The sequence below is a fragment of the Pangasianodon hypophthalmus genome, chromosome 24 (assembly GCF_027358585.1).
Source record: "Pangasianodon hypophthalmus isolate fPanHyp1 chromosome 24, fPanHyp1.pri, whole genome shotgun sequence".
Classification (NCBI taxonomy): domain Eukaryota; kingdom Metazoa; phylum Chordata; class Actinopteri; order Siluriformes; family Pangasiidae; genus Pangasianodon; species Pangasianodon hypophthalmus.
This window is the reverse complement of record NC_069733.1, coordinates 860,672-878,164: the sequence shown is the minus strand read 5'-3', so window position 1 is coordinate 878,164 and position 17,493 is coordinate 860,672. Positions and strand designations below refer to the sequence as shown.

The 17,493-nt window shown below is 41.7% G+C and overlaps 2 protein-coding genes across 4 annotated transcripts in view; both read right to left on the bottom strand.

Annotated features, from left to right (window-relative positions):
- Nucleotides 1–1,460, bottom strand: part of golga3 (golgin A3) — a 27,542-nt gene extending 26,082 nt beyond the window's left edge. For all 3 annotated transcript variants that reach the window (XM_053228832.1, XM_053228833.1, XM_053228834.1), the window contains exons 1-2: nt 1,318–1,460; nt 454–702 (exon numbers count right to left, since the gene is read on the bottom strand). In XM_053228832.1, the coding sequence (XP_053084807.1) occupies nt 454–595 (142 nt within the window). In that variant the 5' untranslated portion in view covers nt 596–702; nt 1,318–1,460. The remainder of the gene's footprint in view (nt 1–453; nt 703–1,317) is intronic.
- A 2,165-nt stretch (nt 1,461–3,625) lies between these two features.
- On the bottom strand, nt 3,626–14,908 carry ranbp1 (RAN binding protein 1). Its single transcript, XM_053229204.1, has 6 exons — nt 14,723–14,908; nt 12,126–12,262; nt 11,002–11,159; nt 10,366–10,494; nt 4,821–4,883; nt 3,626–4,335 (listed from the first exon to the last, which is right to left on the bottom strand). The coding sequence occupies exons 1-6, from the start codon at nt 14,735–14,737 to the stop codon at nt 4,196–4,198; spliced, it is 642 nt and encodes a 213-aa protein (XP_053085179.1). The 5' UTR covers nt 14,738–14,908; the 3' UTR covers nt 3,626–4,195.
- Nucleotides 14,909–17,493: the final 2,585 nt, after the last annotated feature.

The window sequence follows — 17,493 nt, the reverse complement described above, 5'->3', positions numbered from 1 at the left end:
TCTCACACACACACTCAACTGAGTATCACTCCATCCTCTTTGTGATTTTTCACACACACACAGCTGTACTGAATCTCTGCTGCTATAAATATTTATTATATACAGTATATTTATTCTCTCCACTCGGCTGCTGCTCCTCACGTTTACATCCAGAAACTTACACTGTTGCTCGTCTGCATTAATGTCATACGACTCACTTTACATTAGAACTGTGTGCGAGTCGGTGCTGCACTGTAACTCGCCGTGCGCAGTGTCTTGCTCTGATAGTTACTGTACTGTACTGTTCCGTCTGCACTGTGCACTTTCTGTAACTATGTGTAAAGTCTCCTGTAGTTCTGTGTGTGTTTATGGAGCAGCCTGGTTCCTTTCACTGTGTACTAACTAGCTGTATACGGCTGAAATGACAAAAAAAGCCACTTGACTTGTATTCTTGACTCACACACACACACTCACCGTTTGGGATGCTCTCCTCAGCGTGCGGTTCTTCTCCTGACTTCACCGCGCTCGTCTCGCCGTCTCCTCCCGCCCGTGTGGTGTTGATGGTGCTGATGGTGTTGATCTCCGCTGATGCTGCGTCTGTGTTTCCGTTCTCCATCTTTGTACGAGTTTGTACGGTTCTGCTCCGACATCCATGAACAGGCTCGACGTCTCCACTGTCTGTCTCTCTCTCCTGTCTCACTGCATGTCTCACTCGTCACCTGTCTGAAGGAAACGTACACACGCTACAGTAAACAAACACGACATCAGTCTCACGCTCTTCCTCCACCGGGTTTATCCTCACAGAGTGTGTGTTAGTCATCACACTCATCCACTCTTATTACACATTCACAACCCACATCATCACAAGAGCACAGACACACCTGTTATAAACACTTTATAACATATTTACAGCATTACAGCCCATAAATAAGCACTGAGAACTAAAGAGCGCTTAATAATGAGCATTTACAGCGGTGTTGTTTATGAATTATTCCCTGTTATTAAGAATTAAAGTATAGCTGAGTGTCAAACACATAACTACTCCCTGCTTAGGTTCACTACACACACTATACACTACACTAAAGCCCCTAAACACTACCTAGTGCACTAGAAGCGCCTTCAGGACACACCCCGCCATTAATCAGGGTTAGCCTGTTAGCCTGTTAGCTCACACACACAGTGTTCAGCCCGCGGTGACAGGAACACACTCCTGTCTCACTCCCATCACACTTCCGGCCTCTCTGTCTCCTTTATTACACTCACAGGCTGTTAATAATGCGCCGAACTGTTTCATAAACCCGTCTCTGTAAACAGTTAAAGGAAAAGCAGTTTAAATACCGAGGCGTTCCGACGCTCTCCTCCCTGCTCCAGCTACGTGGCTGTTTGGGTTCCGTCACGGATCATCGTCCGGCTGGAAACAACACCGTCTCGCGACAAAAAGTTCCTGGTTCAAGCCGGACGGATTTCACACAAACACCGAGCTCTCACAGTAAACACCTTACGTTTACATTAAATGTGTATTATTATTATTACTATTTTATATATAAGTGTTTATACGCAGAAATACACAGTTTCAACACTTCCAGAGTAATACTAATTCTGTAACATATATAAATATTTGTATAATTATATTCTGTCTCAGAGGAAACACCTTCAAATCACGTTTTATATTTTTATTTTCACTGCACGAGCTGATGTCTTAGTCAGTCTTAGTTCATCTGCATGTTCATGATGTTAAAAAAAACTTTCACTTTATGTTTATTTTTATTTCTGTCTCTAGCACAAGCTTTTGCAACAAGCGTTTTAAGTAAGTTTGTCGCATATTTAAATTCATAAATGAGTTGTTTAACACTTTGACTAAACACTTTCCTGAGCTGCTGATAATAAAACACTGGTTTATATTTGATAATAATGATATAAACGTATATACAGTTATGTCAGTTACAGTATTGTTTTCTAAGAGAAAATGCCATCAAATATGTTATAATTATTATTATTATTATTATTATTATAGTAGTTTATGTGTTTCTTTTGGTTGTTGATTTCATATTAATAATACAGAAGTGTTATTTCACTCAGTATAAATATAATTTATAAGCGTAAACTTCAGGCTTCTGCACAATATCAAGCTGGAAAAAAGGTGTATTTCCTTTTTTTTTTTTAAAAAAAAAAAGATGTAACGTGTAAATAAGAAACAGAAACAAACACACACACACAGCTTCCCTCAGTTTCATGTCCAAACTCTTAAACTTCTGCATCCTGATGGAGGGAAATGAAGTCATCAAGGGGCGGAGCTTATGTTTAATTTAATCAGCTAATCACAAGCTAGCAAACTAAACTTCCTCACAGATTTCACTCACAAAATATTAACTAATATAAACCTCATGTTCACTAACGTCTTAACTGATACTAACCTCTCAGTTACTATTTCATTTTAAACAAACTATTATATTGTGTAATGAAATCCAGCAGCCATGTTCACTATCCAGCTAACTAACGTTAAACTATTACTATTAGTTAACTTAGTTTAGCTAATATGAGTAGCTAATATACTTCATTATATGCTAATGTTAGCTAACATGCAGCTCCTTAGTTATTGTATAGAGATAAGATTGAGCTTAGCTAGCTACATAACAGCTAGCTGGGTAAAACTAGGTTATTATAACACTGGTGGTATCCATGACAACCGACTACTTGAAATTTCCCAACTTCTCCTGAACTTCTGATGTGAAAAATCTTTTAAAAACAAAACAAAGAACAGCAGACTGGTTAGCGCTCGAGTCATTTCAGAAGTAGCGCAGAAAATAAACACTGTTTTGTATTGTTCTGGTGAAAATGAATCTTTTCATCAGTAATTAAATTATCAAATTATTCTCCATAAAGCACAATTGGAAAAGTAAAAAATAAAAAAATAATAAAAAGCATGACATTTAGTGAAAAAGAAAGACTTAATTAGCGACCCATCTTCCTGTATTTAGTGATTATGTCCCACATCATGTGCTGATAAAAACTAAAACTCCATTAACTTCGCATTTCAGATATTCGTGCGTCAACACGTTGAAACGCCGACTTTCCCAGCGGGAATTCTTTTTAGTTTAAAGTGCTGTTTAAAGGTTTGTAACTCTTCAGTCCCACCTGGCTGCTAGTTTAGAGAAATTCTATTATTATAAAAGGATTGAAATTTTCAGATCTAGTTTCTGATTGGCTGATTAAATTTACCAGAAGCTCTGCCTCTTGTCTACAAAGCTCCGCCCACCACGGTAAAAAGCAGGATAAAATCCGAACACCGAGGCGGAGCACGACGATACTAACACTGCGATACGCTGAGTAACTGATAATCGGTGCGCGCGCGCGCACACACACACACACACACACACACACACACACACACACACACACACACACACACACACACCCACACCCACCCAAGAGAGACTTAACACTACACACACACACACACACACACACACAATCAAGAGAGACTTAACACAACACACACACACACACTAACTACACACACAATCAAGAAAGATTTAACACTACACACACACACACACACATACATACAATACACACTCACTACATACACATTACCAAGAGAGGCTTAACACAATACACACACAATACACACACAATACACACACAGTAGAGTGAATTTTTCTTTATTTCCTCCATTTTTTATAATCAGACAGAGCAGCGCCAGGCCTCGGGGTACTTCACTGATCTCTCCAGATCCTCCACTCAGGCAGGAACCCTCGCCTCCCGGGTTCTCCCTCGGAACCCCAGCATTCTGTCGAACGAACTCACTTCCTGCTCGCTCTGCATCCAGTACAGGAAAAAAACAAACACACACGAGCTGACGCGGGACAGAGCCGAGCCCCGCCCCCTGTCAGGGCGATCAGGTGATCCGTACACAAGCAGACGAGTGCAAGAGAGAGTGTGTAGGTGTCTGAGTGTGTGTAGGTGTGTGTGTGTGTGTGTGTGTGTGTATGTCTGAGTGTGTGAGTGTGTGTCTGAGTGTGTGTGAGAGAGAGGAATGGATTAAGAATGACGCCGAGGTCTCTGATGGACAAATTAAAAAAAAAATAAACAAAAACAAAGAGCTTTGAACCCAAAATAAAGAGACTAAAGTGTCCGAATGTCGTGTTCAGAGTCTGTTGTAGAAAAGAGAAGAAGTGCTGCGAGGGAGGGGGGCGGAGAAGAAGAAAAACGACGCTCATTTCTCCTCGTCCTCCTTCTTCTTCTCCTCCTCCGTTTTCTCCTTCATTTCCTCTTTCTTCTCCTCCTTCGTCTTCTTGTCCTTGATTGACAGCTCCTCCAGTTTCTCCGCCACGTTGTTGGCTTTGTTTCCACCTTCTGACACACACACACACACACACACACACACACACACACACGTTAAATTAATTAGTGGCCAAAAGTAACTATAAACGGATAAAAAGTTTGACGTTCGTTACTAAATGAAAACGTGTTGCTGAGGTGTAAGAGGAATAAAACACTCAGGGACATGCTGTTAAAGGAATATAATCAACTTCAGCTTCATCACATCACCTCGTCACTGATTATTTTCCTATAAGCAGCACCACCCACGTGATGACACGCGTTCCTCAGTGCTAACAGGTGTAGCAGAGCGCTCTGTAGCTCCTCCCAGAGGGGGCGGAGTCAGTGTGGAGCGGTTCTGTAACCTTGCTGTAGCAGACTGAAAAAGTTCCGAGCCGGAGGAGGCGACCCCAAACAGAGTGAGTCTGCAGAGTGCGCGCATGTGTGTGTGTGTGTGTGTGTGTGTGTGTGTGTGTGAGAGAGAGAGTGCGCGCATGTGTGTGTGTGTGTGTGTGTGTTACCTTCGAGTGATTTTCGGACTTCCTCTTTGCATTCATCAAACTTCACCTTGAACTTCTGTGCATCTGGGATGAGAATAAACAGATGAGATCAGACTGCTGTGTGTCTCTCACTCACACACACACACACACACACACACACACACACACACACACAGACCTTACAGAGGTATTTCGAGTGTCATACAGAGAGTAAATTATGAGACTGAGCTAGCGTTAGCTGCCTCGCTGTAGGCCGTTCACTCACGCTGGATTTCTGAGCTACAGCTTTAGACACCAAAATGAGGAACCTCCGTGAGAAACTGAAAGAATTCCGCGCTGAGGGTCCGATAGACCCGTTTACAGCAGAACACCACACGGCTTTGCTACAGAACTGTCCAGAACTTCAGGTGTGTGTGTGAGAGAGTGTGTGTGAGCTCATGAGGGTTAGCCATTAATCAGCTCATCGACTACGCAACTCCTATAAGACACATTTATGATGAAGTAGAATATGAGGGGAAACTTCAGGGTCAGCTGAGCTCAAAAACACCGGGACGATATTCCCGAGAGAAATCCGTGGAGCTGGAACCTGAAACGGACGTTTGGATGCTTCTCCGTCACTAACATGGGAATGGGCGGAGTTAAAGACTCCACTGCAGCAGCCACTACACACGTTTCAGCTTCACTACTGACTTCCTGTTACAACGTCCTCGCATACAGTACATTCAGTCACAGGGCCGTGTGCTCACTCTCTGTGGAAGCAGCCGTGTTGTATCGTGTGTGTGTGTGTGTGTGTGTGTGTGTAGTGAGTGCAGTGTGTACTCACTCTGCGTTGAGGAAGTGGATGTGTTGTGTAGCGTGTGTGTATAGTGTGTGTATAGAGTGTATAGTGTGTGTGTGTGTATGTATAGTGTGTATAGCGTGTGTGTATAGTGTGTATAGTGTGTGTGTGTGTGTGTGTACTCACTCTCTGCGTTGAGGAAGCGGATATGGTGTATTGTGTGTGTGTGTGTGTGTGTGTATAGTGTGTGTGTGTGTGTGTGTGTGTGTAGTGTGCGCATAGTGTGTGTGTGTGTGTGTGTGTGTGTGTATAGTGTGCGCATAGTGTGTGTGTATAGTGTGTGTGTGTATAGTGTGTGTGTGTATAGTGTGTGTGTGTACTCACTCTCTGCGTTGAGGAAGCGGATATGGTGTATTGTGTGTGTGTGTGTGTGTATAGTGTGTGTGTGTGTGTGTATAGTGTGTGTGTACTCACTCTCTGCGTTGAGGAAGCGGATATGGTGTGTGTGTATAGTGTGTGTGTGTACAGTGTGTGTGTGTGTGTACTCACTCTCTGCGTTGAGGAAGCGGATATGGTGTGTGTGTGTATAGTGTGTGTGTGTGTGTGTGTGTGTGTGTGTGTGTATAGTGTGCGTATAGTGTGTATAGTGTGTGTGTGTATAGTGTGTGTGTATAGTGTGTATAGTGTGTGTGTATATAGTGTGTGTGTACAGTGTGTGTGTACTCACTCTCTGCGTTGAGGAAGCGGATATGGTGTGTGTGTGTATAGTGTGTGTGTGTGTGTGTATAGTGTGTGTGTGTGTGTGTGTGTGTGTGTATAGTGTGCGTATAGTGTGTATAGTGTGTGTGTGTGTGTGTGTGTATAGAGTGTATAGTGTGTGTATAGTGTGTGTGTGTGTGTAGTGTGTATAGAGTGTATAGTGTGTGTGTAGTGTGTATAGAGTGTATAGTGTGTATAGTGTGTATAGTGTGTGTGTAGTGTGTATAGTGTGTATAGAGTGTGTGTGTAGTGTGTATAGAGTGTATAGTGTGTGTATAGAGTGTATAGTGTGTGTATAGAGTGTATAGTGTGTGTGTATAGTGTGTAGTGTGTGTGTATAGTGTGTGTGTATAGTGTGTAGTGTGTGTGTAGTGTGTATAGTGTGTGTATAGAGTGTATAGTGTGTGTATAGAGTGTATAGTGTGTGTGTATAGAGTGTACAGTGTGTGTATAGAGTGTATAGTGTGTGTATAGAGTGTACAGTGTGTGTATAGTGTGTGTGTATAGAGTGTATAGTGTGTGTGTGTATAGAGTGTATAGTGTGTGTGTGTATAGAGTGTATAGAGTGTGTGTATAGAGTGTATAGTGTGTGTATAGAGTGTATAGTGTGTGTATAGAGTGTATAGTGTGTGTGTATAGTGTGTAGTGTGTGTGTAGTGTGTATAGTGTGTATAGAGTGTGTGTGTAGTGTGTATAGAGTGTATTGCGTGTGTGTATAGTGTGTATAGTGTGTGTGTATAGTGTGTAGTGTGTGTGTAGTGTGTATAGTGTGTATAGAGTGTGTGTGTAGTGTGTATAGAGTGTATTGCGTGTATAGTGTGTGTGTATAGTGTGTGTGTATAGTGTGTGTGTATAGTGTGTGTGTATAGTGTGTGTGTATAGTGTGTGTGTATAGTGTGTAATGTGTGTGTAGTGTGTATAGTGTGTATAGAGTGTGTGTGTAGTGTGTGTAGTGTGTATAGAGTGTATAGTGTGTGTGTGTAGTGTGTATAGTGTGTATAGAGTGTATAGTGTGTGTGTGTAGAGTGTATAGTGTGTGTATAGAGTGTATAGTGTGTGTATAGTGTGTGTGTATAGAGTGTATAGTGTGTGTATAGAGTGTATAGTGTGTGTATAGTGTGTGTGTGTGTGTATAGAGTGTATAGTGTGTATAGTGTGTATAGTGTGTGTGTAGTGTGTATAGTGTGTATAGAGTGTGTGTGTAGTGTGTATAGAGTGTATAGTGTGTGTATAGAGTGTATAGTGTGTGTATAGAGTGTATAGTGTGTGTATAGAGTGTATAGTGTGTGTATAGAGTGTATAGTGTGTGTATAGTGTGTGTGTATAGAGTGTATAGTGTGTGTATAGAGTGTATAGTGTGTGTATAGTGTGTGTGTAGTGTGTATAGAGTGTATAGTGTGTATAGTGTGTGTGTAGTGTGTATAGTGTGTATAGAGTGTGTGTGTATAGTGTGTATAGAGTGTATAGTGTGTGTATAGAGTGTATAGTGTGTGTATAGAGTGTATAGTGTGTGTATAGAGTGTGTAGTGTGTGTGTATAGTGTGTATAGTGTGTGTGTATAGTGTGTAGTGTGTGTGTAGTGTGTATAGTGTGTGTATAGAGTGTATAGTGTGTGTATAGAGTGTATAGTGTGTGTATAGTGTGTGTGTATAGAGTGTATAGTGTGTGTATAGAGTGTATAGTGTGTGTATAGTGTGTGTGTAGTGTGTATAGTGTGTATAGAGTGTGTGTGTAGTGTGTGTAGTGTGTATAGAGTGTATAGTGTGTGTGTGTAGTGTGTATAGTGTGTATAGAGTGTATAGTGTGTGTGTGTAGAGTGTATAGTGTGTGTATAGAGTGTATAGTGTGTGTATAGTGTGTGTGTGTGTGTATAGAGTGTATAGTGTGTATAGTGTGTATAGTGTGTGTGTAGTGTGTATAGTGTGTATAGAGTGTGTGTGTAGTGTGTATAGAGTGTATAGTGTGTGTATAGAGTGTATAGTGTGTGTATAGAGTGTATAGTGTGTGTATAGAGTGTATAGTGTGTGTATAGTGTGTGTGTATAGAGTGTATAGTGTGTGTATAGAGTGTATAGTGTGTGTATAGTGTGTGTGTAGTGTGTATAGAGTGTATAGTGTGTATAGTGTGTATAGTGTGTGTGTAGTGTGTATAGTGTGTATAGAGTGTGTGTGTATAGTGTGTATAGAGTGTATAGTGTGTGTATAGAGTGTATAGTGTGTGTATAGAGTGTATAGTGTGTGTATAGAGTGTATAGTGTGTGTATAGAGTGTGTAGTGTGTGTGTATAGTGTGTATAGTGTGTGTGTATAGTGTGTAGTGTGTGTGTAGTGTGTATAGTGTGTGTATAGAGTGTATAGTGTGTGTATAGAGTGTATAGTGTGTGTATAGTGTGTGTGTATAGAGTGTATAGTGTGTGTATAGAGTGTATAGTGTGTGTATAGTGTGTGTGTAGTGTGTATAGAGTGTATAGTGTGTATAGTGTGTATAGTGTGTGTGTAGTGTGTATAGTGTGTATAGAGTGTATAGTGTGTGTATAGAGTGTATAGTGTGTGTATAGAGTGTATAGTGTGTGTATAGAGTGTATAGTGTGTGTGTATAGTGTGTAGTGTGTGTGTATAGTGTGTATAGTGTGTGTGTATAGTGTGTAGTGTGTGTGTATAGAGTGTATAGTGTGTGTATAGAGTGTATAGTGTGTGTGTATAGAGTGTACAGTGTGTGTATAGAGTGTATAGTGTGTGTATAGAGTGTACAGTGTGTGTATAGAGTGTACAGTGTGTGTATAGTGTGTGTGTATAGAGTGTATAGTGTGTGTATAGAGTGTATAGTGTGTGTGTGTATAGAGTGTATAGTGTGTGTGTGTGTGTATAGAGTGTGTGTATAGAGTGTATAGTGTGTGTATAGAGTGTATAGTGTGTGTATAGAGTGTATAGTGTGTGTATAGAGTGTATAGTGTGTGTATAGTGTGTGTGTATAGTGTGTAGTGTGTGTGTAGTGTGTATAGTGTGTATAGAGTGTGTGTGTAGTGTGTATAGAGTGTATTGCGTGTGTGTATAGTGTGTATAGTGTGTGTGTATAGTGTGTGTATAGTGTGTAGTGTGTGTGTAGTGTGTATAGTGTGTGTGTGTAGTGTGTATAGAGTGTATTGCGTGTGTATAGAGTGTATAGTGTGTGTATAGTGTGTGTGTATAGTGTGTAGTGTGTGTGTAGTGTGTATAGTGTGTATAGAGTGTGTGTGTAGTGTGTATAGAGTGTATTGCGTGTGTGTATAGTGTGTATAGTGTGTGTGTATAGTGTGTGTATAGTGTGTAGTGTGTGTGTAGTGTGTATAGTGTGTATAGAGTGTGTGTGTAGTGTGTATAGAGTGTATTGCGTGTGTGTATAGTGTGTATAGTGTGTGTGTATAGTGTGTGTGTATAGTGTGTAATGTGTGTGTAGTGTGTATAGTGTGTATAGAGTGTGTGTGTAGTGTGTGTAGTGTGTATAGAGTGTATAGTGTGTGTGTGTAGTGTGTATAGTGTGTATAGAGTGTATAGTGTGTGTGTATAGAGTGTATAGTGTGTGTATAGAGTGTATAGTGTGTGTATAGTGTGTGTGTGTGTGTATAGAGTGTATAGTGTGTGTATAGTGTGTGTGTGTGTGTATAGAGTGTATAGTGTGTGTATAGAGTGTATAGTGTGTGTATAGTGTGTGTGTATAGTGTGTGTGTATAGTGTGTGTGTGTATAGTGTGTGTGTGTACTCACTCTCTGCGTTGAGGAAGCGGATATGGTGTATTGTGTGTGTATAGTGTGTATAGTGTGTGTGTGTGTATAGTGTGTGTGTGTATAGTGTGTGTGTGTACTCACTCTCTGCGTTGAGGAAGCGGATATGGTGTATTGCGTGTGTGTATAGTGTGTATAGTGTGTGTGTATAGTGTGTAGTGTGTGTGTAGTGTGTATAGAGTGTGTGTATAGTGTGTATAGAGTGTATAGTGTGTATAGTGTGTATAGAGTGTGTGTAGTGTATAGAGTGTATAGTGTGTGTGTACTCACTCTCTGCGTTGAGGAAGCGGATGGCCAGTAGCTCTGGTTTTGGTTCTTCATCTGCAAAGTCAGCGTGTGTGTTCCACACCCAGGCCCTGTCACTGCCCGCGTTCGGCTTCAGCTCCATCAGCGGCATGACTGCACACACACACACACGCACACGCACGCACGCACACGCACGCACGCACACGCACGCACGCACACGCACGCACGCACGCACGCACACACACGGAAACTGGGGTAAGGAATTTGGAAACCACTACACATTTACACACTCATCACCCACTAGTGTCATGCGTGTGTGTGCGCGTGTGTGTGTGTGTGTGTGTGTGTGTGTGTGTGTGTGTGTGGGCGGAGGCGGAGTGTGTGTGTGTGTGTGTGTGTGGGCGGAGGCGGAGTGTGTGCATGTGTTTGTGTGTGTGGGCGGAGGCGGAGTGTGTGCGTGTGTGTGTGTGTGTGTGTCCAACAGAGCAGCTCAGAGATGTATTTAACTGGTTTAACGTAACATTACTGCAGTTTAACATTAGAAATGATCAGCGTGAGAGAGAATACACGCCCGGGACAGCGACACGTCCGGGAGAGCGACACACGCGGCCGACACGCCCGGGAGAGCGACACACACACACGTGCGGTGAACACACTCACTGTGGTGGTTGGCGCAGATTTTGAGCGTGCGGTCTCTCCTCATCAGCAGGCGGATGGAGCCTTTCTCTTTGTGGCGCAGCAGCTTTACGTCCCCCGTACCGCGCTCCTTCCACTCCGGCGGGTCGTTCTCACTCGCAAAGCGGTACAGCTTCGCCCTCCTACACACACACACACACACACACACACACACACACACAGTGAAAATACAGTGCGCTATGTATCAGTCACCATTTCACTGTTCCTCACAGTAACGACATTTACACTGACATCTCAACTCAGGATCTCCAGAACATCCTGAGGATCTCGCTTCAGGAGCCCAACACACTCTCCGCCTCCGCCCACACACACACTCTCCGCCTCCGCCCACACACACACACTCTCCGCCTCCGCCCACACACACACACTCTCCGCCTCCGCCCACACACACACACTCTCCGCCTCCGCCCACACACACACTCTCCGCCTCCGCCCACACACACACACTCCGCCTCCGCCCACACACACTCCGCCTCCGCCCACACACACTCCGCCTCCGCCCACACACACACACACACACTCCGCCTCCGCCCACACACACACACACACACACACACACACTCCACCTCCGCCCACACACACACACACACACACACACACACACACACACACACACACACACACACACACACACACTGCTCCTCAATCCAGCGATCTTCATTTCGTAAACGCTCTTCATACGGACGGAGACACTTTTTTGTTTTCAGCATTCACGCTAGAGCTGAGCAGCGTGACGATATAATATCGATATCATGATGAATTATGGCACTTTTCTGAAACATCAAGGATCTTACAGAAATGTTTTTAAGAATTTTGATGTGAATTTTCGATACATGACGTGCTACACGTGTCGTATCGTCCAACTCTGATTTGGTTTGAATTAGATTAGACTAATAAATCCTTCAGCGTCAGACGGACGCGTCCCTAATCACTGCACTCACGACTCGGGACTCCTAAAGAGCAGGAAGTTACGTTTCATTTCAGTCCAAACTGGAGCAGATGCCTTGTGATAACTGCACAGTCCTCCAGCTGGGAACAAATCCATGACCTTTTATTTATTTTACCCACAATTCCCTAGCAGCACTCACATTTTGAAGAGCTCCTCCTCGTCCTCCTCCAGAGTTTTGACCTCGCGCTCGGGCAGCGACACGATGGGCTCGAAGTGCGGGTCGTGGTTCGCATCGTCTACGTTATCCGTGGAGGTCTCGTGCTCGTCTTGTGTGTCCTTGGGAAAGAGATGAAGACACACACCGTGTTTTTAATGCGTTTTACACACACACACACACACACACACACTCCAGATCTGTATCTGTACATTCATCACAGCCGCAGGATAAAAGGACTCGGAGGGGATTTGGAGTCTCGCTCTGCGGCGCGCTTTTCTTTTGTCTAATCACAGAGCCGTGGACCGTGAACACACTCCCGCACAGCGAGAGATCCGGGTTTAACTCTGCCTCAGTGCGGCGGAGCTTTATTATATTTATTATATTATATTACCCTAAAAGCTAACACTCACATTTACTCACATCTCATCTAAAAAAAAAAAAAACCTCCAGATCTTTTAACAGCAAGACACTACAGGTGAAAACAACAACGCGTCACGTCCACTCTGCTCTTTCGTCCACTCGTGACCTCCGAATTATCTTAAACTTTAAGCTCCACCCACTTCTTAAATCCCATCGTATCACATCACATATTCATGAAAATCTTGCACTGATGACATTTTACACGTTCTTTCACATCCCAAATAAACTCGTTACTGAGGAATTTCCCAAAATGTTGGATTTTATTCTGATAAAACAGTGTGTGTGGTTTTTTTATTGATGATTTGAAGAAAAAAAAATAATAAAATTCTCTGTAAAAGTCGTTGTCTTGAGAGTGTTTACTAAGTAATAAATATTTTAATTTTCTAACATCATCTAAAGACTAGGTTTCTGGTTTTATTATTATGGCATATTTAATCAGAAGAAGTGTCATTTAGGACACAGAGAGATGACAAAAAAACATCACATCAGGACATGTAGGCTTGCTCACAGACTAACAGCGCAACAGCAGCGTTACGTAAAAAACAACAAAAAATACGCAGTTTTTATAGCTACAGAAAGTTATTTTATACTGAACAAGGTAAGAAATATTCAAATACATTTTTAATGGACTTGTGAGACACGAATATACTAATAGACGCAAACAGATCTCTTTTTTAAAACAATAACCGACACAAAACTAACAAAATAATTAAAAATAACAACAAAGGAATGATATTGAATATGTAATGAAATTCTAATAAACTAAATTTTACAATTTTAAATCAGATCAGCTCCTTCTAATCAGAGTTTGTACTTACAATATAAAAAATGTAGATGTTATAAAATAATTTCCACAATATCAGAGCAGTGTAGTGACGTAAATTATCACGATATCGATATTATGTCGTCACACATCGTCCAGCTCGAGCCTCATTTACATAAATTAATGCACATTTTTAAAAGAAAAACACTTATACAAGGAGTTATTAATAATAACTAAGAGCTCAACTGTTTATAAAAGTCTTTTCTCTTCAGTAACGACGCAGAATTTTCCTTTTATTCATCAATAAAGTGTCAGAATTTCCCCAAAACAAAAGAGAAATAAAATCCCTCAGTCATGGTGAGGAGTGAAGCCCATGTGCGCGCGAGGCTTCTGCTCCCTCTCACAGCATCCGGCCTAGCATGCTAACCAGGCTAAGCTAAGCTAATCTAATCCTAATTCTGCCACAGGACATCATTATTATATAATAAAATAATAACTTACTCAACACTAAACACTTCAGTAATCATTTTCTCCCCAACCACACACATCATTTACGCGAAAACTTTTTTTTTTTTTTTTTTTTTAAAAGCACGCAGATTTTTTAGGATTTTTTTTGCTAGCTAGCATGTTAGCTGACTAGCTGGTGATATCTTGGCCTAGCAGAGTTCCTAAGTGAAATAAACCTTTAACATTGAAACAGTGATTAACTCACTAATTCACTCACTAATGAATTAAAAGTGTGTGTGTGTGTGTGTGTGTGTGTGTGTGTGAGGCTGATTAGCATGCACTAGCACAGCCACCCCGGAACTAGCATTAGCATTGCACTCATGCTAGCTTAGCACACAAAACGATGTGAGAACACAAGCTGAAAGAACACACCAGGTTTATATTCCCACCAAAAACAATCCTATTATTGATTTTTATTATTATTACTACTATTATTATATCTAGCTTTTGATTTAGCTAGTCTTAAAACACTGCAAGCGGCTAATTGAGCTAATGCTAGTTAGCCACAGAGGAATCGGCGCGTTTTGATACGTCACTGTTTATATGGGGTTTGATGTAGCATCAGTGCTAATTCACTTTAACTCACTAACACTGAAGGAAACACTGAGGGGGAAACAGGAGCGGTGTTTTAATCACACTGTAAACTACACACACACACACACACATATAACATATATACACACACACACACACACATATATACACACACTAGTGCACGCGCGCGCGCGCACACACACACACTGAGCCGGCTTTTTTAAATTCCCGCACGCGCCGCTGAAACAAACCCGCGACAAAGCCACATTACGCTACAAAAAACCGGAATAAACTGGAAACGAGGCGGCTGAGGCAGCGCGCGCGGGCTGTAAAGGCGGGAAGACGCGACTCTCACCTTGGGATCGGCCATGATTCCTGCGGATGGCTCAGGATTGATTCAGGAGGAGTTTCTGGGTTGATTTTCGGCGCTTTTTCTTTCTCACACACTTTCTTCCGGTTAGAGAACAGCTCACCCCCTCCCACTGCTTTCCCGCTTCGCGCGCGACTAACCACCGGAGCACCGGGTCGGTGACGTCATCTCCTTTCTAGCGCTGGGAGTCGATTCCAAAAAAAAAAAAAAAAAAAAAAAAAAAAAACCCGAGTCGATTCTCCGAATCGGGAGTCGACTCCACAGAGTTTAAGATGCAGATGATGAGTGTGATGTGATGAAGCTGAGCTGATGTTACTGTTCCCACCCTGTAGCTGATTATTTTCCTCTAACAGCACGACCCCAAGTGTCCTATTCCACTTACACCACAGCAACTTACCAACAATTACATTTTTTATTTATTAAAGACTGACACAGCATACTTTTATCCATTTATAGTAACGGTTAATGTTCTGTTAAACACGTTAGCTCCTGTTCTCGCTTACGTTATAGCAGCTATAAACGCTCGTTCCCTCACCAGCCTCTTTATTCTCTCAAAAACACGCAGCTTGTTACGTTAGCGAGAAACCGCAAAGAAGCGTAAACTCCTCTGTCCTGAAGATGTCGGAGAACTTAAAGTTACAGCTTTACCTCTGACTGTTACAGAGCGCTGACACTGGAGACTCCTTCCATTAATCTTATGTGAAAGAAAACTAATCAACACCTTCTGACCAATCAGAATGCAGAGCTCATCAGCAGTGTGGTGTAAATACTACATTAATATCGCACTGTACTGATTTAATAAGATATTTACTTCCTGGTTTGTAGTTTAAGGATTCAGACAATTGTTTTGTGGAATCGACTCTTGGAATCGGTTCAATCGGTGACTAACAGTTCGAATCTTTCAAGGAGTCGACTCCAAAGCTTTTGGAATCGAACAGCTTTATATCGGAAGCGCTGACTCGATTACGTCACTTCCTTTCACGGGCTTGCTCTTTTTACTTTCTTTCTTTTCATCTCTCTCTCTCTCTTTTAAATTTTACAGTAATGATATCCGCTTTGACTTCCTAAAATAATAATAATAATAATAATAATAATAATAATAATTTTATTTTGTTTATTTTAAATGTGATTTGTAATCGTGCAGCGCATCACTTCCTGTGCACAAATAAATTAAACAAAACGAAAAGAAGTAAACAAACTCATTATTATTACCATAGTTATTATTATTTGTTTGTTTGTTTTTGCCTCCATTCTGTAGAAAAAAATCCAATAAAAGATTTAAATTCAATACTTTGTCATGTACAGTGATACAAAAGACTTTTTTTTGTTTCTAAGCCGCAAAAATTTAAATAATAATAATAATAATCCGTAATAAATTTATATCTCATTAGAACAGACACACACACACACACACATCACTCACAGAGACACAGACACACAGACACGCACACACACACCACTCACAGAGACACACACACACACACACACACACACACAGACACACACACACCACTCACAGAGACACATCACTCACACACACACGCCACTCACAGAGACAGACACACACAGACACGCACACACACACACACACATCACTCACAGACACACATCACTCACACACACACCACTCACAGAGACACACACACACACACACAGACACGCGCACACACACATCACTCACACAAACACACATCACACACACACACACACACAGACACACACATCACTCACAGAGACACTCACAGAGACACAGACACACACACACTCACAGAGACACACACAGACACACACACACACTCACAGAGATACAAACAGACACACACACACTCACAGAGACACACACAGACACACACACTCACAGAGACACAAACAGACACACACACACACACACACACACACTCCACTCACAGAGACACACACACACACACACACACAGAAGGAGCTGAAAGTAGTAGAGTGAATAACTGAATGAAGGAATCGATGCATTAACACACTGATTAACAGCCAGATGGTTAAATCCAGGCGTGTGTGTGTGTGTGTGTGTGTCTCTGTGAGTGATGTGTGTGTGTGTTTATCCACACAGTGTCCTGGTGTAGCTGCAGATCTTCACTCCAGCCTCGTCCCAAACCCCGACTGAGAGGAGTCTGAGATAAAGGAATTAAAAGCTGTGGCTTCTGCTCGGCTGCAATAAAAACCCAGGATGGAGAGACGACTGAATTAAAGTGTAAAGTGAGAGAATGAGAGAAAGGAAAGGATGGACAGAAGAACGTGTGACGGATAAACAGATGTATGAAGAATGGATGAATGGATGGATGGATGGATGGATAGATGGATGGAAGGATGCACTGAGTGGTGACAGGATGAAGGATGAATTATTGATGAAAGAAAACGGAGTGATTAATGGATAAATGAAAGAAGGGATGTAGTGAGCGAAAGAGTGTTTAAAAGTGTTTTAATAAACGAGGGGATGAAATTATTATCCTCTTTAGACACTACAAAAAAAAACATTTTCTACACTTAAATCCTCGACAAATAAGTTACATGAGAACAAGACACGTGTATCTAATTTGATCTATCTATCTATCTATCTATCTATCTATCTATCTTTAGTTTTTTTCAATAATGACAACATGGCTGTGTAAATTACCCAGAAGTCTCCGTTAGCTGATTAGTGACCCTTCTGCAGCAGCTAATAGATAGATGGAGTGATAATTAGATAAACGGATTTTCTGATAGTGAAGGAAGAATGAAAAGAT

Excerpts from the sequence above, each read along its gene's own strand:
- ranbp1 (XM_053229204.1), bottom strand. Across the intron at positions 11,160-12,125 it reads GAGGAGGAGCTCTTCAAAAT|GAGGGCGAAGCTGTACCGCT; the intron begins GTGAGTGCTGCT and ends GTGTGTGTGTAG. Across the intron at positions 4,336-4,820 it reads AGTCCGAAAATCACTCGAAG|AAGGTGGAAACAAAGCCAAC; the intron begins GTAACACACACA and ends TGTGTGTGTCAG.